General features: G+C 37.8%; 1 protein-coding gene across 1 annotated transcript in view; it reads right to left on the reverse strand.

The window, feature by feature from the left end:
- DCAF1 (DDB1 and CUL4 associated factor 1) overlaps nt 1-24,825 on the reverse strand; it is a 72,546-nt gene extending 47,721 nt beyond the window's left edge. Inside the window, exons 1-5 of the mRNA XM_026500939.4 lie at nt 24,641-24,825; nt 16,141-16,258; nt 11,215-11,291; nt 8,797-8,870; nt 6,601-6,714 (exon numbers count right to left, since the gene is read on the reverse strand). Coding sequence (XP_026356724.1) covers nt 6,601-6,714; nt 8,797-8,870; nt 11,215-11,291; nt 16,141-16,250 — 375 coding nt within the window. The 5' untranslated portion in view covers nt 16,251-16,258; nt 24,641-24,825. The remainder of the gene's footprint in view (nt 1-6,600; nt 6,715-8,796; nt 8,871-11,214; nt 11,292-16,140; nt 16,259-24,640) is intronic.
- Nucleotides 24,826-25,068: the final 243 nt, after the last annotated feature.

The raw sequence follows: 25,068 nt of genomic DNA on the forward strand, positions 1-25,068 counted from the left end.
GTCCATTTTCCCCCATAGTCTTGGACTTTTCTTAAGAGTTCTGATTCTTGGGGCGCCTGGGTGGCTCAGCTGGGTAAGCGTCTGCCTTCGGCTAAGGTCATGATCTCAGGGTCCTGGGATGGAGCCTACTCAGCAGGGAGCCTGCTTCTCTCTCTCCCTTTGCCCCCTACTTGTGCTTGCTCTTTCTCTCTAGTGCTCTCTCTCTCTCAAATAAATAAAATCTTAAAAAAAAAAAAAAAAGTTCATAGAGCTACCCTATAATCCAGCAATTGCACTACTGGTTATTTATCCCAAAGATACAGATGTAGTGAAAAGAAGGGCCATATGCACCCCAATGTTCATAGCAGCAATGTCCACAATAGCCAAACTGTCGAAGGAGCAAAGATGTCCTTCAACAGACGAATGGATAAAGAAGATGTGGTCCATACATACAATGGAATATTATTCAGCCATCAGAAAGGATGATTACCCATTTGCAGCAACATGGATGGAACTGGAGGAGATTATGCTAAGTGAAATAAGTCAAGCAGAGAAAGACAATTATCATATGGTTTCACTTATTTGTGAAACATAAGGAATAGCAGGGAGGACGTTAGTAGAAGGAAGGGAAAGATGAAGGGGGGGAAAACAGAAGGGGAGACAAACCATGATAGACTATGGACTCTGGGAAACAAACTGAGGGTTTCAGGGGGGTGGGGCGATAGGCTACCCCAGTGATGGGTATTAAGGAGGGCACATATTGCATGGAGCACTGGGTGTTATACGCAAACAATGAATCATGGAACACTACATGAAAAACTAATGATGAACTGTATGGTGACGAACATAATAAAAAAATGATAATAATTAAAAAAAATAAATTTTAAAAAAAGTCTTTCTTTTACATCCAATAATTTTGAACCTTATTAAACCATTCTTAAGTGTACAATTCGGTGGGATTAAGTACATTCACAATGTTGCATAACCATCACCACTATACCTCCAGAACTTATTATCCCAAACAGAAACTCTGTACCTCCACTTTCAGTAACGGATGGAACAACCAAACACATCAGTACAGAAACAGAAGAGTTGAACGCTATAAACCAATTAGACCTAATAGACTCCACCCAACAAGACCAGAATATACATTCTTAAGTACACATGGAACATTTTCCAGGACAGACCATGTTAGGCAACACCATGGTTAATAAAATAAAAAAGAATAAACTCGTATAAAGAATTTTCTCAGGGCGCCTGGGTAGCTCAGTCAGTTGGACGTCTACCTTCGGCTAAAGTCATGATCGCAGAGTCCCAGGATCAAACCCCACATTGGGCTCCCTGCTCAGCAGAGAGCCTGCTTCTCCCTCTGCCCCTCACCCCACTTGTGCTCTCTCTCAAATAAATAAAAAACCTTAAAAAAAAAAAAAAAAGAATTTTCTCCAATCACAATGGAATGAAATGAGAAATCAACAACGCAAGGGAAAATGGACAATTCATATGTAGAAATTAACATACTTTTAAACAACCAAGGGGTCAAAGAAGAAATCACACAGAAATTAGAAAATTCCTTGAGATGAATGAAAACAAAAACACAACATACCAAAAGTTATGCCATGGAGTGAAAGCAGTGTAAGAGGGCAATTTATAGCTGCAAACACATACAATTAAAAAAGAAGGCTCTCAAACTCCTAATAACCTAACTGTATATTTTAAGCAACTAGAAAAAGAGCAAACAAAACCCAAAGCTAGAAGTAAGGAAATAATAAAGATTAGAGGGGAGACAAATAAAACAGCAAATAGAAGGAAAAAAAAGAAAATGAAACCAAAAGTTGTTTCTTTGAAAAGATCAAAAACACTGACAAACCTTTAATTAGACCTCCCCCAAAGAAAGACTAAAACAGGGAACATTACTATCAATTTTTCAGAAATAAAAAAGATTATAAAACACTAGAAACTATTGTAGACCAAAAAAATGAATAATTTAGATAAAATTATAAAATGAACAAATTCCTAGAAACACAACCTACCATAACTGGTTCATAAAGAAACAGAAAAGTTGAATAGACCTATAAGTAGTAAGGAGATTGAATCAGTCATCAAAAACCTCCCAAAACAGAAAAACTCAAGACCAAATGGATTCACTGGTGAATTCTACACCAAACATTTAAAGAAGAATTAATACCAGTCTTTCTCAAACTCTTCCAAAAAATTAGTAAGTGAACATTTCAAACTCATTCTATGAGGCCAACATTATCCTGATACCAAAACACTACAAGAAAACTACAGATCAATATTCCCTATGAATACTGATGCAAAAAACCTCAATAAAATACCAGCAAACTGAATTCAGCAGCATAGTAAGAGGATTATACACCATGACCAATGGATTTATCCAGGAATGGAAGTATGGTTCAACATACAAAAATCAATGCAGCACACCAAACTAATAAAATTAGTGTGAAATTACTGTGAATAGAAAACCACCTGACCATCTCAACTGATACCAAAAAAATAGGGATCTGCCAAAAATCAACATTGTCATTAAAAAATACTTAATAAATTAGGAATAGAAGGCAACTTCTATCATAAAAGCCAGGTGTGAAAAACCCACCCACACCCAACATCATACTCAACAAAGACTGACAAGCTTTTTCCCCCAAGACTAAGAACAAGACAAAGATGTCTGCTTTCACCACTTCTATTGAACACAGTACTGTAAGTTCTGGCCAGAATTGGCCAAGAAAAAGAAATTAAAGGCATCAATGTTGGAAAAGAAGAAATAAAATCATCTCTGTTCACAGATGACATGATCTTATATGTAGAAAACCCTTTAAGATTCCACACACAATGCTAGAGCTAATAAATGAATTCAGCAAAAAGTTACAGCATACAAAATCAGTTGCATTTCTATACACAAGTGATGAAAAATCCAAAAAGGAAATACATCCAATCATTTAAAAGATACTTTCTTTTTAATATCTTTCAGATATGTTTTTTTAATTCTCCTCTTTATTGTAATTGTTAAATCCTAATCATGGAGAATTATTTCCTAGCGTGTTTTGTAATGTTTTTGTGAACTCACTTCACCTGGAAATTGCTTTTTCTATGAGAACCCCTGGTAGCCTGGATTACGAGAGCTTCGCCCCACAGTGATTTTACATTTGCTTTTGCCAGACACTCAAGGAATATCACAAATTATTCTGTTGTTAATTTTTTGACTTTGGGGTTCCTAATCATATGGTAGAAATTTCAAACATGAACCAAAAAAGGTCATGCCCAGAGTTTCTCAGAGATTTATCCACCCCTACCCCTTAGCGTGGGGTCAGAAACTGAGAAACCTGTCATCTCCCCACGGCAGTAAACAGGTATTTCTCTTTTGCACTGTTTCAGTGGAGGTCCTTTGGGAATACCAGTTTTATGCAGGGGTCAAGGTCCCAGTTCCAACTCTTCAACCAAGGTTTTGTCTCCTGTCCTCGATTACCACTTTGTTGTTACAGTTACCTCTTCATTTCTGGCACGTAGGGATTTCTAAGAGTTTATTACAGTTTACCCGGAATTCGTATGTGCATGCTACAGGAAAGCTGCCAAGTTATCCTGGCTGGTCAATCAGATAGATCTAATCTCTCTTGAAACTATTTTTTTCTCTCTGCCTCTGAAAAGCCATATATACATGGTTTTCTTCCTACCTCTCGCAAATACTGTAAGGATTAATATATGATACAAAACAAATGCTTAGCAAATACTGTAAAGATTAATATATGATACAAAACAAATGCTAACTGGCACTCAATAAATGGTAGGCATCCACCTAAATGACTCCATAGATACTTTTTTCATAAAGCACCTATTAACATTTTAGAGGAATCTTAATGTTGCAGAGTTAAAATCTGGGAAATGTTGACTTAGAGATTATACTTTGAGACTTCGTTCTGATTTTATCCTTCTCACCTCCAATAATTTAAGACAAACTCAAAGAGAAAATTGTTAAAGCAATACTCGAAAAATAAGGGGCGCCTGGGTGGTGCAGTCGTTAAGCGTCTGCCTTCGGCTCAGGGCGTGATCCCAGCGTTCTGGGATCGAGCCCCACATCAGGCTCCTCCACTAGGAGCCTGCTTCTTCCTCTCCCACTCCCCCTGCTTGTGTTCCCTCTCTCGCTGGCTGTCTCTGTCAAATAAACAAATAAAATCTTAAAAAAAAAAAGAAAAAGAAAAAGAAGCCCCTAAAGGTCCTGATCTGACTGGATTAAGAGCATACACTAACAGGGGCGCCTGGGTAGCGCAGTCGTTAAGGCGTCTGCCTTCGGCTCAGGGCGTGATCCTGGCGATCCAGGATCGAGTCCCACATCAGGCTCCTCCGCTGGGAGCCTGCTTCTTCCTCTCCCACTCCCCCTGCTGTGTTCCCTCTCTCGCTGGCTGTCTCTCTGTCACATAAATAAATAAAATCTTTAAAAAAAAAAAAAGAGCATACACTAACAAACTTAACAATATGAAAAACCTAGTACACAAACAATATTAAATTACTCAGTTCTAGTAACATAATGAAGAAAACTTCACAAATAATTGTAAACAAAAATAAAATTTAAAGCTCTATGACTACCTCTGAGAGTACAAATCAGAAACTTTTTAAAATAGTGGCCAGAAGTAATAGAATCAATTTAGTGACTTGCAACCACCTCTCAAATAAAAAGTGAAACAGAAAATATAAAAAGGAAACGAAATAGAAAATATCAGAATGCACTGCACAAAGAGTAAACAATGTTCAAGAAACTTCTTTTTCATACATATATGTAATGGGTTGCATGTAAAAACGTGTTATTACGTTTCACAAAGTTTGAGAAACACTACTCTAAAGCAATGAGTATTAACCCTAGCTTTGTGAAACACCAGTAGCCAATCTGTCTAAAAATAATGATTTCCAACTCATTAACTTACAAGCTATAATTGGATGTTTTTTAAAGAAGTAAAATATTGATTCACACCAAAAAAATTGGATAGGATACTTCTGAAGGATAAAGATCATCGACAGTAAGGTCTCACAACGTCAAAGAAGTTTGTAATCTGTGTTCTAGGTCTTCTGAAGGATACTTCTGAAGGATAAAGATCATCGACAGTAAGGTCTCACAATGTCAAAGAAGTTTGTAATCTGTGTTCTAGGACACTGGATTCAAGGTTATGTTATTTCCTATCTAATTTTCCTTATGATTTTCCTAATAATTCACTTCTCCTAAAAGAAATTCATTATTAATAAACAAAACTGTTGGGGTGCCTGGGTGGCTCGTTCAGTTGGGCCTCTGACTCTTGATTTCAGCTCAGGTCATGATCTCAGGGTTGTGAGATCAAGCCCTGCATCAGGCTCCATGACCAGCGTGGAGCCTGCTTGGGATTCTCTCTCTCCCTTCTCCCCTTCCCCCTCCCTCTTCCTCTCTAAAAAAGAAAAGATAAAGAAACAAAGCTGTTCTTAAACTGCAGAAAGCTTTATTATTCAAAATGTCCCTTAGTGTTTCTGACATCCAAAGGGTATTCACTTCATTCTAAATATACAATGATGAAACTATAAAGAATCAGAGATTATTTTCCTACAATGACAACCAGGAAACTTTTACAAAGCACAGTAACATCATCTGTAATCTTCTACAAATCTTGCGTATACAAATATACTGCTATAAATGCTTCATTTGTCATCTTGGTTTTCAAAAGAATTCATATTAAAATATTTCTTACAAGCATATAGACTTTTTTGGTCTCCCACAATGGTAAACTAACTGGAGATTTTTAAATCTAGTCTGATTACAATACTGCAAATTATAGCATTAATTACACAATGTTATTCTCTAAAAGACTTTAGTGAGACAATTCTGTAATAAAATTTTCTTAAAAGTTAATTGAAAATCTATTTCCAGATCTTTCATTTGGTTTAATCATTTAATTACACTAAGACTTTCAGACTGTTTCAGAAAATTAAATTTTAGTATCTTTGGGGAAAAAAAAAAGCCATGTGCAAATTCTTAATGCTGAAAACAAAATACCTGTATTACTTCTAAAAATAGAGCAACTAATTTTTTGACGTTTAAAGTATACACACACACAGTCACTATCAAATTATCATTTTCTGGTCTTCATAGTACTTATTCTTATTTGAAATCATCAGCTTATTTGTGTCTGCCTTCCCAAATACATTATGTGAATGTAAGCTCCCATCTTGCTGACAAAATATTACCAACACCTAGCATAAAAGACAGCACAAAACACATCTTCAAATATTAACTAAACAACTATTAAATACCACCCAAAAGAAAAAAAATTTAAAAAAAATAAATACCACCAAGAGAATGGGCTTCCTCAAGGCAGAAATTCCTTCCTCGCTAAGGAAGACAACTCATCAAGAATAAGAGTTTGAATAAGATCATAAAACCACTCTAAAAACATATGACCTTAAGATTTTAAGAAATACTATAGCACCTAATAAGCATCACAAAAAGTTATTCTTAAATTTCTCTCATTGCTTATCTTGATTTCTTACATTTCTACAACATATTACTATTGTTATAAAAGTCTATAATAATTATTTTAACAAAGACAAATCAAGCAGATCAACATTTAATGACTTTTCAGTAAATACCTTTTCTTGAAAGACAACAGCAGTTTCCAGCCCTGGCATAATGTCCAGTAGGAGTCTGCAAGCTGCAGTGTTTAAAGGGGGCTCTCGGCTTGTCATCACATATGCGTTCACCAGCTATAAAAATACGGAGGAATACTTTTCATCTGAAATTCAACCCAGTCAAATTAATGAAGTCTAATAAACCCTTAATATATTCCCATCACTTGCCTCAGGGGTATTAAGAACTAACAATTACTAATTAAACCTTTAATTATTATAAACAGTTACAATCCTGCTGAGCCATGATGGGATCATATATTATTTCTTCTGTAGCTTTAAAATCAAATCCCCCCCAAAACAACAAATCAGCAACCTCAGATTTAAAGCTTAAAGAGTATCAAGAAGAAGTCGCTCCCTATTTTTTTTTTATCTCCTATTCTTACATACACTTTTTCAGAAGGATAAAGGAGGGCAAGATAACCATGCCCCCCCAATTCTTGACAATGGTTAATGAAAAACTTGAACTTTGTACTTATACTATATTTAATATTACACATAAATTATATGTAAACATACTAATAAAACTTTCATTTTAGCACTGAATCTCCACTACTAAGTGGCACTGTGCTTGTGTTGGGTATACATCAGTGAATGAGACAGAGTCCCAGCATCAAAGGGTTCATAATCCAACAGAGGCGACAGTTGGAAAAACAAATCACTGAATACAGGATGCTACAGAAGCCTGTAGGAGGCCACACAACTCCCACAGAAGAATCAGAGAAAACTTTAGAGGGGAAGGGATTCTAAGCCAGAATGTAAAGGACAAGTAGGAGTAGCTAAAGAGAAGTAGGGAAAAGAGGAGAGCCAAAGGGCAAGAACTTAAAATTGAGAGAACAAAGGCCAGAGAGAGATTGGGTTTATATTTCAAACTGAGGAATTTAAAATCTATCTTGAGAGCAACGGGAAACCACTAATGATTGTAAGCAAAAGGGTGCCATCACTTTTTGCATTTTAGAAATATTTCTGGGCTATAAAGTAAATAGACTGGAGGAGAATAAGACAAGATGATAAATCAGTTAAAGCCAAGAGAGAGATGGAAGTGGCTAAACTAAGTATGGTCTGGCAACAAGGGCAGAAAGAAGTGGAGGGATTTGTGAAGGTTAATAGAATGGGAATGATAAGACCAGTAAGTTCACTGAATGAGAGAGCTTGGAAAAATAAAGGATAATTCTAGCTGGCTAGACAAGGACATCATTACTGAGCTAGAGAACAAGAGAAACAGATAGTAGAGCAAACAATTAGACATGTGGAATTCAAGGTGCTTGTAGAGGATATACAAGTGGAAATATCTAGAAGGCAGCTGGAAATTATCTGAGGTACAGAAGAGACACCAGTGACTGAGAAATAAATTTGGGAGTTAATACAATACAGACAATAGTAATAGCTAATACTTACTGAGCCCTCATGTACCTAAGCACTTCTCATGATTAATTTCAAAGATTACGAAAACAGTTTAAAGGTAAGAACTATCATCCTTATTTTATAGATTAAGAAAATAAAGCCTGGAGAAAATGAAGGTTGTTAGAGGCTTACGTTGCCTTAAGATCAAACCGTCAGTGAACAGTGGAGCTGCATTTAAACCCAAAACACGAACCCCAAAACCCATGCTCTCAAGCATCATGCACTCTGGCCTCCAAAAACAAACCGAACAGCTACAACTTACTGAACAATTACTATGTCTCAGGAGCTGTGAACACCAGATGTATTTCCCCCCCTCATTTACTTCTCAACAGCCCAGAGTTAGGGAAGGTATCTTTCTCTCCTTCCACATGCCCAATGAACACATCACAGTGTCAGTGCAGAATCATGCCTCATGTATCACTCTTAGTTTTCTATTCGGAAACCCAAGAAAATGTCTATATTCCCAAACTTAAAATCATCTTGCCCAGGGATGAGCACAGATGCCTTGTGAGTCCTTGCCAATATTCAACTGAACAAAGTACACACCAAAAAGAAAACACCTTGACTACACCCAGGACTTTGGTAAGAAAGAAATTCAGGATGCTTATCTTGTTGAACCAATACCAAACAAAAAAAATCTATCCACTCTATTCCCAATTCTGTCAAGACCTTAGGAAAAAACAAACTATTTACAAACAATAAAGGTATAGCATCTGCTGATGATAATCTCTGGAGAGAAGAAAGAAGCAAACCTACTGCATTCATGAAATCATCATTCTTGAAGAGTATTCTCAGCAAGTGGCCCAGCATACACTCTGGATCAGCTCGACCTACCAAAAGAAAGAGGGGAGGAACAAACAAGGAATAAGTAAGTCATCCCAGTCAAGTAAGTTAAACCTCTGGAAAGGCACCTGGGTTGTTACAAGTACTATTAAAATGCCACAAAAATTGGGGCGCCTGAGTGGCTCAGTCGGTTGGGTGTCTGCCTTCAGCTCAGGTCCTGATCTCAGGGTCCTGGGATCGAGCCCCACATCTAGCTCCCTGCTCAGCAGGGAGTCTGCTTCTCCCTTTCCCTCTGCCTGTCTCCCCAACTTGTGCTCTCTCTGAAATAAAAATCTTTAAAAAAAAAAAATGCCACGAAAATAAACAGAAACAAAGAAAAGATTCTTTTGATGAATTAGATGTCATAAGAAACATGCTCTAAAATTAAAAGTGACAATATAAAAACTTGAGACACTGCTCTCTTAACCTTCCCATCTCCCAGCACATTGCCTACACAGCAATGCTAAATAAATGTGCACTAGACCCACACCAGCATTACTAACAGTACACAAGGTCTAAAAAAGAATCATAAAGGAGACTTAAGAGAAAGAAAAACGCGATTTCCCAGCCAGATTAAGGTAGGAAGCAAAACTTCTTTTGATGGGTGGCCTGGAGGAGATAAGACTCCAAGTCCAATCTCCCCTTCAACTATAATACCAACAATAACAGAGATGTATCTTCAAACCTGTGATGATACCCAAGGTTGTGGGGGTAGGGCTCAGCAACAACTCTAAAGATACAGTAACCTTGGCCATCTTAACTTTCCAAGTTCCTGGGGAAAGGCCAGGAACCTAGGATCTACTCAACACACAGCCTAAAGGTAAAAGAATTACTTAATGATTGGGAGAATTGGTGGTTTTTAAAACAGATACCATCTATTTTAATTTTCCTTTAAGATCATTAGAGTGGCAAATTTAGTCAAAGGATACAATTTAAGATGAAGAAAAGATGTGAGCTACTGATTTGAAGTTTCTACCAAGCTGTAATTAGTATTCCAAAGTAAATCACAAAAAGAAAAGTTACAGAATGGTATCATAAAAACTAGATGAGCACCTCAGATTACCTAACTTTTTCTGTTTATAAATGATGAAACTGACACCCTCATTTTTATTAATAGAAATAATGCCTAATGACAAATATTGCTTAACATAAGAGGCAGGGATGAAAGAACAGTCTTTAAATTTCCTACTAAAAAAAAGTGTTATCATTCTGTCTCTCCCTTCTTCATTACCATTTCATCCCTTCCAAGGCCTTTCCAAGGTCACTAAACATGATCATCTCTCTTTTAATTCTTTTCATAACCCCATACATTAACTTAATTTCTTGTTTCACATTCACATTCGTACTTTTTCACGCTCTATTTTACTGAAGAATTAAATAAGTGAGTAATACTCTAAAATCACAACTGGGGATGTCTCAGAAGAGCAACAGGTATCACAGGACACTGTCATAACAGGACACTCAATCTGAAATGCCTAGCTTACTTGAGAACAAAAGTCTAAGAGATAAAAAACCTGTACCATTCAGGTGGATATACAATGTTCTTATTTTTATAAGTCCCACTCATTCTCATATCTCTCCACATACAACATCTCTTTTTTACACAGAGGACTGCTTCTGACCCTATACAGAGAAAGTTTATATGCAGCATGGGCCCATATATGATTTAAGCTTTGTCCACTGGTACTCCACCTTAAAGAAAACAAAATGGCAAAGTCTCAAGTCTCATATAGCTCTGTATCATACCAAATTCCTTGCCAGCGCAGACTGGATTGTCATGGTTCTAATTAACCCAAAATAAAGCCAAATTAACATGAAATGGCATACTTTAGCTGCTGAAATACGACAGCAGACATCAAAAAACCTGTTTATTATTCAAGGTTCCAAGTATCAATTTCTAACTAAAAACAAGGCACTGAATGCATTTTCAACTACATTTCCTCATTAGTAAAAGAATAATTATCCCTTTTTCTCTTTCAAAGAATCCAAGTTCATAACTGTTTCGAACTCTTGTTTGAAAGATGAAGGCACAAAGGATAATCTCTTTGGGGTTAAAAGTCAGAAAGGGAGAACTTTTTCCCTTTTTAAGTAACATACCAATGGTGTCAGTAAGGTATACCTACATAATTTAGTTCCTTGAAGTTATCTTCTATTTGATATGTAAATATTACAAATATTTCAGTTTTTCCAGAAATTTGTTTCTCCTCACTACCCCACCTTGAGCAATATTTTAACAATTAGATGATCTTACAACTTAGCAAGAAAGATGTTATTTCAACTGTAAATTTTCCTATGAAGCAATTTTCTTTTGGAAGAAAATTAGAGCCAGGCTTAAGAGAACACAGGTCTCACCAGGATGTCGGTCATCAAATGGGTCTGGATCTCCCTTACGATATTCTTCAGTTTCTTTTTCAATCAATTCAGACATCCTAGTACAAAGGGAAGACAAGGTCAACTCTAGACAAGCATACAAAAAAATGTACCACCACCTACAATAGTAAATTCAACAATCAAGGTGTAAAATAAAAGCAAAAAGTTAGAAAAGAGATATTTTCCTGATGAACCTAGAGATCTAAACAACCATCTCATAAAACGATTTCCACTCCCAAACACATTCTTCTCTTCACTTTCCTGTCTCAAAAAATAGCACTACCATCCCCTCAGGAGCCTAGGAATCATCATTAAAACCTTTTCTCCTCATTCCCCACAACAACAATTCCTGTTAGCTCTACCTACAAAGTATTTCCTGACTTTGATCATTTCTTTCATTCTTGACCATTCCTATCCTTGCCCAGAACCCCATCAGCTGCCTGAACTACTTGCAACAGCCTTTTCCCCAACTTCTTGCTTCAGTGCTTGACACAAAATTCATTCTCCAACTTCCAGTGATTTACCACAATAACTTCAATTATATCCAAGTACTACCATGGCTTACACTAACCCAGCTTCTGTCTGCATCTCTGACTTCTACTCTCCGTTCTCCCTTCATTAAGCTTCAGTCATATGGCCTTCTCTGCTCTTCAGAGTCCAAGTTCATAACTGTTTCAGGACATAAGTACTATCACTTCAGCCTGTAACATTCTTCCCCCCACCTAAGCTCACATCCCTACCCCAAGCAACCAATTATCTGCTTTCTTCCACCAAAGATTAGTTTTGTTTGTTTTAGAATGTCGTACAAATGGAATCATATATACTCTTTTCACTCTTCATAACTGGCTTCTTTAGTTCAGCATATTTTGAGTGATCCATGTTGTTTGTTGCATGTATCAAGTCTTTTTTTTATTCATGGTTTTTGAAACAAGAAAAATCACATTTTGAATCCTTTAAGCAAGAATGACATTTTAACCTATTATAATGACAATTAAATACAAGGCTATCATACTTTCCAGTATCTACCATGCTCTGTCCTGACTCAAACTCTCTTATATGTTTTATGTCCACAAAACCATACTTCCCATGGTGGCTCAGTGGGTTAAGCATCTGTCTTTGGCTCAGGTCATGATCTCAGGGTCCTGGGAGGGAGCCCCACATCAGGCTCTCTGCTCAGCAGGGAGTCTGCTTCTCCCTCTCACTCTCCATCTGTGCTCTCCCTCTCTCAAGAAAATAAATAAAACCTTTTAAAAAGCAAGAAACAAAATGATACTTCCTAGTCTTAAAAACTAAGCTCCTACAAAAGCTCTTACCTACTCTGGCATATTTTTCCCCATTAAGGCTCAAAAATATTTCCACTTTTCCACCCTTCCCTTTATACTCTGAAAATTTACTTTGTCACAAAGGGCTATCAGACAAAATATGTTTAGAATTACACATTATAAGATCTACTAATAGCAATATAGCACAGTGGAAGTTAATGGATGCTGGAGCCAGCTGGCCAGGGTTCAAATCATACTTCTTCCACTCTGTGTGACTCTGGTCAAGTTACTTAACCTTTCTATGCCTCATCTGTAAAATAAGGGTAATAGTCCCTATCTTATAGAGCTTCCTTGAGGTTTAAGGTAATATATGTTCTCTGATTAAAACAAAGCCTGACATGTGAGAGATAGTTAAGTGTTGTTACAATGAAAACAGAGAATCAAAAACAAATAGAAAAACAATTTAAGGTAGATTTGACTGGGACAGGACAGGAAGGAGCCTTCTGGAGGCAGAACTCAAGTTCTTCAACTTGATGTTGGTCATAGTTTTGCAAGTAAAGAATCCATCAAGCAGAGTACTGCTATATACTGTATAGTATATATCCCAATATAAAAAAACAAACCATAGAACCTGGGTAATGCTCACACAGCTTGGCCCAATGCCAGTTCCTTTTCACAGAATCAAGTCAAAGGCCTGATTATAATAAATAAATAAATAAATAAATAAATAAATAAATAAATACGATACAAATAATAAATAAAAACTCGAAGCTATAAGAAGCCACACACATTTTTCTTAGGAAAACTGCCAAAAAATCATCAAGGTTGTGGCCAATCAAAGAATAGGTAAGCCTGAAATTCATTGTTTTTCATGGGATATACCAAAACACCTATAACCGCAGCCAGTAGAGGTGGGGGGGTAAGGGAGAGACCACAGACATGTGAAAATGTTAGGAAATATTCAGTGAACTAACACACCCACAATCTGGATGATGGGAATTGCCCCTTTCTAAAATAAACTATACTTTTAATTCATATTACTGTCTCTTAACACTCCCTATCTAACCTTGAAGATCTTTTAAAGATCCTGCTCCATGTAACTTTATTTTCCACTCCTACCTTATACTCACTCTCCACTCTGGTAAGACCCATTTCCTCACTGCCACAAAATCATGTCCCAGTTCCTTCTCCCCTCGATGCTTTTCTCTGCCACATTATTTCATTTTTCCTAGAAAACCCTGACTCTCTGCTTTTCATCAAGCTATATTCTCCTATCTTTCAAGTCCCTATTCCAAAAAACCTTTACCACATCCTGTAGCGGAAAGCCCACTGGAGTTAGAAGTTAAAAGGCAAAATTCCAAGCTTCGCTGTTCACTATCTGGCTATGTTGTTTTTTTGTAAGTAGCCCCAAGGATGGCTGTCGTTTAACAATGTAGCTCTCAGTGATACTTTTAGTGACAACTGAGGAAATTAAGTTCAGGGAAGTATTTGACAGTTCCCACACACAAAAGGTCCTCAAATATTTGCTGAGTGAATAAAAGAAACTGACTCATTCAAGTTCTTTCCATTCTCCTAACCCATGCAATATTTAGGAATCATACTGCCCAATTCAGCACATTATATACTAATTTGTACTACTCTGCATTGTTTCATATCTGTTAGTTGCCTTCCAGACGGTTATCTCCTTGAAGACAGAGCCCCTCTATTTTAGGCTTTACACTACTGAATATCATAGCACAGTGACAAAGTTGAGGGTCAAATATGATTATGGATGTGAAATAATCTTGAAAATAAAACATTATTTTTAGTACATGTACGCAATAAATATTTTTTCCAATTTAGTGAATCTACCACTAACGTTATCATCCCCATTTACGACTTTCTCCTCTCACAGTTACACCAATAATCCACGTTCTAACTGCACAATATTTAGATTCTTTAAATTCACTGTGGCTGCATTTCAAATATCTTGTAGTTCTTAATCTCCAATGCTTCTACAAATTAAAATCCACTTTTCACCAGTCAGCAATAATCTTGTTCCTAAAAAAAACTACTTTTTACATGTTCCCCACGAATCAAGAGCAACAAAACATTTATCCCCACTTAAACTTTCATAAGATCATAGTTCTCTTTATTCCTATAGAATACATCATTGCCCAAACAAAAGGCTTTTTTCTCTGCTATATCAAAGATTAAATGTTAAAGGTCCCCATGTTCCAGTGATCTCCTCCCTAGAAAAACCATGCGCATCCCTCTCCAGCCTTTATTTTTCACTCTCCTGTTTCACACATCATTCAGTAAAATTATGTCCCACACAGTTACTATGTACCAGGCATGCACAAGTCACTGTCTGAGGAGACACCAATAAAAAGGTGTAGTACCTGTCTTTAAAAAACTTATAACTAAAAAAAAAACCCTTACAATTTAGTGAAGTAACACATGCAAAAAAAAAAAAATTATAAAACAATGTGGTTAAAAGTTAAAATGGGGGGATTATAATTATACCACATTTTATATATCCGTTTGTGTGTGTATACACACACACACACACACACACACACACACGAATGACTGGAGTATTAAAAAAGAAAAAAAAGGAGTGCGCCCAAACCTACCTGGGGATGTCAAAATCAGAGTTTTACAGACATGATTCTCAAACTGCTTCTTGAAAGGATGAGAGTTTGCTAGGCAGACAGACATACCAAGGAAAGGCATTTCAGGCCAAAGAAACAGCAAGTGTAAAGGCACATAGACATTAAAAAATATGATACTATTTCTTACTGAAGGAGACTAACACTATGAAGCAGAAAAAGGGGGTAGAGGCCAAATCATAAATGGCTTCATAGGCTACTCTAAAAAGTTTACATTTTATTCTGTAGTAAAAATAGAGCCAGAGAAGAAGTATGATCAAAGGTATGACAATCAGATTTGTGTATAAGGAAGAGGACTCTTTCACCAAGGAGGAGGATGTATTAGAAGAAGGTAAACTGGAGATGCAGAGAAAATTCACACTGCCTAAGAGGCCAGTCAAAACATGATCAATATCTAATGAAGGAAGTGGTAAGGGGGAATGGGGAAGAAGAGAAAGCAGAAATCCTCAGGGCATGGGGACTAAACTGTGTTAGTATAAGACACTGTACACCAAAGCAGAGAGTACAAAAGCACAAACTGTGAATAAGAAAGGAGGCAGGATGAAGATGATAAGCTCTATTGCAGATATGGTATGTTGAGATGTCTACAAGTAGCTAGGTAAAGATGTGTACGCTGAGCAGCTGAGAAAAGGGTCTGAAATTTTTAAAAAGAGGGACCTGAAGTAGAAATAGTGATCTGAAAGTTAACCTAGGAATAATGTTTTAAATCATGGACAGGAATGAAACTATCTAGGTAGACTATTTAGGGTGAAGAGAAAAAAGAACCACCAACAAAACCCTAAGGATGAAACACAGACAAGAACTTATGAAGGAGAATAAGGACCAACAGCCTGAGAAGAAAAGTAAGAAATTTATCAAGAAGTAGTGAAATAAAGACTAGTTCTGAAAGAAAAAATGGATTTAGAATTCACAGCAAGATGAAAATGTTCCCATACTATCCTCCAATTTTTCCTTTTTTTCAAACAAATTTCTAAAAAAAACATAATTGTTCATACCTGGTAAGGATAGGTACCATGTCCTGCCCACTGCCATGTTCCTTTTCCCACTGCTCCAGCAGGGTAGTGAGCTCAGCTTTGGAGTCCACATGCACCGCTACTGTAGTCATGGCTTGGCCTAAGGAATCAAAAATATATATAAATAACACATGAACACAGGCAAATAAATCTGACATACTTCCTATAAAAAGTGAGAAGGGAGGAGAAAAGGGATGAGCAAGCAACAAAAACTTAACTCCCAGACCCTTCACATAATTTTATTTGTGGTACAATGGGAAACCCAGCATTGGGAACCAGGATATTCTTCAAGTCCTTTCACCCCCCTCCCAACCTGGGTTTGCTCAACTGGTAAATGAAACAAGGAACTGAATCAAAATTGTGATTCCCACCCTTTCTAGGATCAGGAACCTCTCTAAGAAACGGACAAAAAGCTAGGGTCCCTTTCTCTCCTCAAAAATGCATACACCTGGGGCACCTGGGTGGCTCAGTGGGTTAAGTGTCTGACTCTTGGTTTCAGTTCAGGTCATGATCTCCCCGGTCATGGGATCAAGCCCCACACTGGGCTCAGCAAGGAGTCGGCTTCAGATTCTCTCTCCCTCTTCTTCCCCCTCTGCCCACCCCCTAAAAATAAATAAAAATTTTTTTAAAGATTTTAAAGCATACGCCTACATATCTCACACACACACACACACACACACACACACACACACACACATCCCTACTCTAGATCTGAGGTCCAAAACTTTGAAACTACATTTTTTTAATAGAAAATGTAGCAAAAATCACTCCCCAAAATATTTTGCGCTTCTAAGTGCTCAGGGGAAAGTTCCATGAAAGATAAATAATATGTCCCTGTCAATTCTTTTTTTTTTTTTTAAGAATTTATTTATTTATTTGAGAGAGCAACCACGAGACAGCACAAGCAGGGGAAGTGGCACAGGGAAAGGGAGAAGCAGGATTCCCCACTAAGCAGGGAGCCTGATGGGGGGGCTCCATCCCAGGACCCTGGGATCATGACCTGAACCTGAGCCGAAGGCAGACATTTAACCAACTGAGCCACCCAGGTGCCTCTGTCCCTGTCAATTCTTAACAAAAGGCCAAGAACTAAAGTGGATATCATTACCAACATGAAAGTTTGGAAGGAGCATTATAATTATAAGCACATTTGTCCTTCAGGCTTCCTAACCTCTCTCACAGCTGATTTCCTAGAAGGAGCATGAGAAGCTGGAGATAGAGAAGCTGCTGGGTTGAGTGGTCAGCCCAGGGATACAGAAGGACAGGGAGCTGAGACAAGCTTTGCAGGAGCCGCATTAGAAAGCCACATGAGCAAGAGAGGTTTATTTACAGGGGGATCCAAAAGGGATAAACAAGACACAAATGTTTAGATGGTTTACAGATCAACTTCTTTGCCAAAGTAGTCTAAGGATCAAAATGTCAGACCTTCCATGCAAAATTTGTATTTTCACAGAAATAGCAACAATTCCATAAAAACAGTCTAACACTAGAAAGAGATTACTGGCTGATCTAGGATTATTACTGACTCTTCTAAAGATATCTACCATAAGACCAAAAGAAATACTTGTGAAAGATACCACCAACTCTATAATGCAAACATTTGTGTTTTAATAAAGTAGAGGCAATTCTAAGAGTGAATAGTGATTCATGTCACCAAAGGAGAATAAGCATTTCCAAAAAAAATTTTTTTTTAATTTAAAGCCTTCTTTTTTACAGAAGAATCCACAATTTCAGTCTTTCTAGTAGGTCACAAAAAGGAAATGCTGCAGGTGTGACTAATACGGACCTCTGACTTTAACTTAAGAACCCAGGCTGTATTTTTGACCTCATTCGACTAACTATGCATTTTTTAAAATAACCTTATTCGGAATAATTTTAGATTTACAAAAAAGTTGCAAAGATATTAGAGAGAATTCACATATACCCCTTACCCAGTTCAGTTTCCCCTAATGCCACCTTATTATTTTACAGGGGAATAATGTCAAAATTAAGAAACCCAACATTGGTATATTATCATTAACTAAACTCAACTTGATTCAGATTACACCAATTTTTCCATTCACGTCCTTTCTCTGTTCCAAGATCTCATCCAGGTCTACACTGCATTTACGTGTCATGTCTCCCTCATGTACTCTGATCTATGACAGTTTTTGAGTTGTTCCTTGTTTTTCATGACCTTGACAATCTTGAGGAATACTGGGGAAAGAGTGAGAGCATTTTATAATAAAGATTTAGAAACTGTGCAAAGCAGTTAACAGCAAAATTGAGCTCTTAAGACACATCCTAAAAGTGTAAGAGAGAGATGGCTTTACTGGTGAACTCTAATAAAATGTATAAAGAAAATTAACATCAATCCTCAAATTCTTCCACAAAATAGAAGAGGAAGGACATTTCCTTATTTATTCCATGAAGCCTGCATTACCCTGATACCTACGCCAAATAAAGCCACCACAAGAAAACTACAGACAAATATCCTTTATCAATACAGATGCAAAAATCTCAACAAAATACTAGCAAGCTGAATACAGCAGCACATTAACAGAAGTATATATCATGACCAAGTGGGATTTATCCTAGAAATGCAAAGGTGGTTTGATATATAAAACTCAACTAATGTAATATATTAACAGGATAAAGGAAAAAAACACAGGTTCATCTGATTTAGAAAAAGCATCCGATAAAATCCATTACCCTTTTGTGGGGGGGGGGGGGGAGACACTCAAACTGGGAACAGAAGAGAACTTACTCAACATGGTAGAGGGCATTAAAAAAAATAAAATAAAAAACCCACAGCTAACATTATACTCAATGGTGAGACTGAAAGCTTTCTCCCTAAAATCACCAAAAAAAGACAAGGATGCCTGCTTTCACACTTACATTAAACATCGTACTGGAGTTCAAGCCAGAGCAATTAGGCAAGAAAAAGAAAGAAAACGCATCCAAGTTGGAAAAGAAGAAGTAAAATTATCCTTATTCACACGTGACATGATTCTACACAAAGAGAACCTGCAAAAAACTGTTAGTGCTAATTAACAAATTTTAGCAAAGTTACAGAGCACAGATCAACACACAGAAATCAGGTATATTGCTATATGCTAGCAATGAACAATCCAAATATGAAATTAAGAAAACAATTTCATTGGGGCACCTGGCTGGCTCAGTCAGAAAAGCATGCAACTCTTGATCTCAGGGTTGTGAGTTCAAGCCCCACACTGAGTGTAGAGATTACTTAAAAAAAAAATTAAAATTAACTTTAAAAAAAAGAAAACAATATCATGTATAATAGCACCAAAAATAATAGAATATTAAGGAATAATTTTAACCCCAAAAAACACAAGACTTACATACTGAAACTTATAATACACTGCTGGGATAAATTAGAGAAGAATTAAATAAATAAGTAGAAAGACATCCTATATGTTCATGGATTAGAAGACTTAATATTGTTAAGATGGCAATACTCTCTAAAGTGGTCAATAGTCAATGCAATCCCTATCAAAATCTTAATAACCTTTTTTTGCAAAAATGGAAACACTGAAAACCAAAACTATCTTAAAAAAACAAAGTTGAAGAATTCACATTTCTGATTTCAAAACTTAGTACAAAGCTACAGTGATCAAAACACTATGGTATTGGCATTAGGAAAGACACATATGCCAGTGCAAAAGAACTGAGAGTCCAGAAATAAAATATCACATTTATAGCCGACTAATTTTCAGTAAGTGTGCCAGACCACTCAATAGGGAAAGAATTTACTGAAAGACCAATAGACTGTTAGTAGAAAGACTAATGGTATTTTAACAAATTGTGCTGAGAAAACTGGATATCCACATGCAAAAGAATAAAGTTGAATCCTTGACTCATACCACATAAAAAAAATTAGTTCAAAATGGATCAAAGACCTAAATGTAGAAGCTTAAACTATAAAATTCTTAGAGGCAAACATAGGGGTAAATCTTCATGATCCTGAAAATGGCAAGGGATTTTTACCTATGACACCAAAAGCATAAGCAACAAAACAACGAACAAACTGGACTTCAACCTTTAAAACTTTTGTGCATCAAATGACATTATCAAGAAAATGAAAAGACAAACCATGAAATGGAAGAAAATATTTGCAAATCATATATCTGATAAGAAACAGGATATATAAAGGACTCCTACAATTCAATAACCAAACAAACAAACAAACCAACCTGATTTTAAAATGGGTAGTAAGGCACCTGGGTGGCTCAGTCGGTTAAGCATCTGCCTTTGGCCCAGGTCATGATCCCAGGGTCCTGGGATCGAGTCCTGCATCAGGCTCCCTACTCAAAGGAGAGTCTGCTTCTCCTTCTGCCCCTCCCCCAGCTCGTGCTCACTTGTTAATTAATTACTTAAGTAATTAAAATGGGCAGAGATCCTGAATGGGCACTTCTCCAAAGATACACAAATGGCTAACAAGTACATGAAAACATGCTCAACATCATAAACCACCAGAGAAATGAAAATCAAAACCACAGTAAGATCCACAGACACCTACTAAAATGACTATAACCAAAAAATCAGAAAATAACAAGCATTAGTAGGAATTGGAGAAACTGGAATGCACACTGCTGGTGGGAATGTAAAATGGCACAACTATGGAAAACACTTTGGCCCCTCCTCAAAAAGTTTAAAAAAAAAGTTAAATATAGAACTACCATATGACCCAGCAACTCCACACCAAGGTATATACCCAAAAGAATTGAAAATAGATATTCAAAGAAATATTTGTACACAAATGCTCAAAGTAGCATATTCGCAATAACCAAAAGGTGGAAACAATAGCCAAAAGATGTTCATCAAGGGATGAATGGATAAACAAAACATAGTTACATTCATATAATGCACTATTATTCAGCCACAGAAAGAAATGAAGTACTGGTACATGTTAGAGCTACTAATGAAAACTGAAAATATTCCAAGCGAAAGAAGCCAGGCACAAAAAGTTATATGTTGCAGGATTCTATTTATGTGAAACATCCAGAATAGGTAAATCCATCAGAAAGCTGCCTACAAGTTGCCAGGGGCTTGGGGAAGGGGGAAATACGGAATGATGGAAACTAGGTGATGAAAATGTCTTGGAACTAAAAGAAGTAATGGTTGCACAACATCATTCATCTACTAAATGCCACTGAACTGAACACTTTAAAATGGTTAGTGGTCAATTTATGGTATGTGAATTTTACCACAATTTTTTTAAAGTGGAAAAAATGGGGCGCCTAGGTGGCTCAGTCAGCTAAGCCTCCAACTCTTGATTTCAGCTCAGGTCTTGATCTCGGGGTTGTGAGTCCAAGCCCCACATTGGGCTCCATGTGCAGTGTGGAGACTACTTAAAAAAAAAATTTTTTTTTAAATAAATAAATAAAGGGGTGCCTGAGTGGCTCAGTCAGATAAGCATCTGCCTTCTACTCAGGTCATGATCCCAGGTCCTGGGATGGAGCCCCACATCAGGTTCCCTTCTCAGTGGGGAGCCTGATTCTCCCTCTCCCTCTGCCGCTCCCCCTGCTTGTGCTTGCTCTCTTTCTCTGTCGAATAAATAAAATCTTTAAAAAAATAAAAATTAAAAAATAAAGTGGAAAAAGAAGATCAGGAGGGAATGCCTCTTGGATAACTTAAGTGATCAACATAGTACAGCACATACAGCCAAAGTTTAAGGAAAATATTACGTTTAATAAAGGTCAATTCAAGAGCGTTAAAATAATAAAATTTTAGAGTTCAATTTAGAAACATATTCTTTTGGCACCATTTTCAAAACGTACAATTAATTATACTTAAGAATAATTTTAAATATATTTTTATATTTATAATTATAAATAATTATAAACATTGGGAATAATCACTTGCCCAGCAAAAATATAAACTCAGACTAAAATAATATCAATGATAATTCATTTAATTATCAGTGAAAGACGATTCATATAAAATGTTAAAGGTGCAGCCATCTTGTGCATAGAACAGTGAAAGTAAATTACTCAACTCACCATGTTTTAAAGTGAGCTCTTTAAGTGATACACAGAACTTATGGCCTATCCAATAATGACACAACAGTTGCCAATTACTGAATATTAATATGGGACAGATATTTGGTTAATTTCTTATGTTATTCTGAATTTTCACAACCACCCTGCCCTTTTTTACAGATGATAGATGGGCTGAGCAAAGTCCCAAAGACCAATCAATTGGTACTTGGTAGAAAAGGGTTTCAAGCACTCATATCCCAAATCTGCGAATATACCTGTGAGATTTTGGTCAAGTTATTTTAACTTCTCAATTGCCTTATCTGTAAAATGGAAATGGTTGTTGCGAGGGTAATATGGTAATATGTCCATGCAATGAAATAATATAGAGCCCTACAAAAAATATGTGGAACGTCTTTATCCTAAAGGTTGCCTGCCAATATTTAGGAGGTGATGTGTCTGCAACTAATTTCCAAATGATTCCACCAAATAAGAAATATACACCACACCTATAGAGAAAACATAACAAAATATCAATAATCATCAAATCTCGAGGGATAAACAAGTGTTCATTTCACTATTATTTCAAACGTTTGAAAATTTCCATAATTATGAGTTGAAAAGATTAAGACACATTTCCTTTCCTAATTTGAACCAATGCTCAAATATATGTCAAATGAGAAAATCAAAGTATGTGTGTGCACATGCATGCACCCGCCCCTTGAATAAAATATCTCTGGAAGAACACATAAGCAACAGATAATACCTATTACTTTTGTGCAGGTAACAGACTTTGAGGGGTAATGGTAGAATGAAGATTTTTCAGGATAGGTTATTAACCCAGCTCTATCATTTTTCCGTTATTTTGTAAACTTTTTTAACTGTTTAAAACATAAACACAAATACACAATACTTAACGACCTATTCGGCAGAAACTACACCAAAGCCTAAAATTAAGTCCATGTTAAGGACAGATCTCATAAGGTTAAAATGACAAAACAAATGTCTGAAAGCATTCTTCCTTATTTAAAAAAAAGGGCGGGGGGTGAGAAATCCAAGTTTGGAGCTTCAAGTAAAATTTATCCCATAATTAGTATGACATATAAGATCACACATAACAATTTTCTGTAAGCGTCCATGACAATGTCAAACTAATAATAATAATAATAAGGAAACTGATATAAACCCAATTTCATTCACTTCAAACTATCTTGTGGTTCATTCTACCAGATTCCTCCCCTATTACATTTAATAACTGTACAATAGGTAGAACAGTAAAACACTGTGCTCAACTACTCAAGAGATTTTGAGCATAAAATGACTTCCTTTATATTCTCCACTTTCTGTATGTATTATCTCCTTAACCTCCAAAATATATCACCACTCAAAAATAGATAATACTGCTATATACAAAAATCTTGACAGCATCAAGCAAAGAAATACCAAATCAATTCCTAAAGAGTCTACATATGCAAGCTTAAACCTCAAAGGTAAACTCCAAGACACTGGAAAAAGAAAATTACAGGACGACACTGCCAATGAACCCCTCACTCTGTACATTAACAAAGCGTGTAGAACAGGAAGATGATGCTAATAATTAAACCTGTATACTAATTAAAAGGCTTCGCTGAAAAGGCAGAGTAAAGAAAAACTGAGGACAATGTGACGTATACAAAGGCGATTCATTTGGGACTCAAAAGAACCATTACACACTCCAAAATTATTCATCAACAAATGCGAAACCCAAGCTCTAACTCTTGGGTAAGAGGAAGTGAGACGGAAACCGTCTAGGAAGAGAAGAGTTAAGCAAATGCCTGTCACCCCAGTTGAAAACGACTATAACCCCCGGAAATAGACTCCCGGGAAGCTTCGCGGGCACTCTGAGGTTTGGTTCCACGCTGCAAGACCCACACACCTCTCTCTCTACCCCTCCCCTCCACCATGGGGGTGGGAGGAGTGCCCGGAAAGCTCCGCCCCCCTCGCCCGGTCAGAAAGCCGGACGGGTGCAAAGGGAGGTGGCACGAGGCCGAGGGAGGGGAGAGCCCGCCCAGGTGACTGGAGCTGGAGGCGGAGACACAGCCCGGGAAGGGGGCCGCCGTACGGCAGGGAAGATGGAGCCCCCCAGCCCGTACGGAACGGAAAATGGAAAGACTGGAAGGAAAAAGGTTGACGAGGGGAATGAGAGGCACCCCCCCTCCAGGCAGGGGCAAGCACATCCCTGCCCCCCAATCCGGGCGGAAGAGTTACTCTGGGGAAGCTTCTTTTGCGGACTGGGAGAAGAACGTGGAGGCCCCGCCCCCGAGCCAAGAATTTGGAGGAGGAAAAGTCCTGTCAGGCCCCGGACCCAGCCTCCCCGCCGTCCCGGCCCGCCCCCTCCCCGCCGGCGGCCCAGGCAGGTGCCGCCCCTCCCCCAGCCCGGCGCCCACTCTCCCTCCCGCCCCGCCACACGCCCTGTCTCCTCTCGGCCTTCCCAGAGAGCCGTCTCCCTCTTTTCCCCCACTCACCTTCCCGGGCGGCTCCGCCGCTCCCCCCTGACCCCGCCAGCGGCCACAGTTCACACACACCGCCTCAGGTCCCGCACTCACTCTCCCTCACTCACACACAGCGCGACCACAGATCCAGAGCGGCCCACATATTATGCGTCACTCGCGTGTTACGTGCCCCGCGCGCGCGAGCGCGCGCGCACCCCGACTTGGCGCGAGGCTCGCTGGCAGGGGGCGGGAGGAGAACTCGAAGAGCCCCGGGGCCTCCTGGGAAATGAAGTTCCTCTTGTAGGGGCGGGGCCTACCAGTCTTGATTGGTGCTGCAGTACTTACTCCCCGCGCATTGACTTCTGGTCTTTATAGTTTTTCCTCATAGACGCGAACTGCTGGGTACTCACTGGCGGCTTCGCAAGGCGGAAGCGAGTAGTGAGGGATCCGATCCACCTAAG

The sequence above is a fragment of the Ursus arctos genome, unplaced genomic scaffold, assembly GCF_023065955.2.
Source record: "Ursus arctos isolate Adak ecotype North America unplaced genomic scaffold, UrsArc2.0 scaffold_14, whole genome shotgun sequence".
In the NCBI taxonomy this organism is placed as follows: domain Eukaryota; kingdom Metazoa; phylum Chordata; class Mammalia; order Carnivora; family Ursidae; genus Ursus; species Ursus arctos.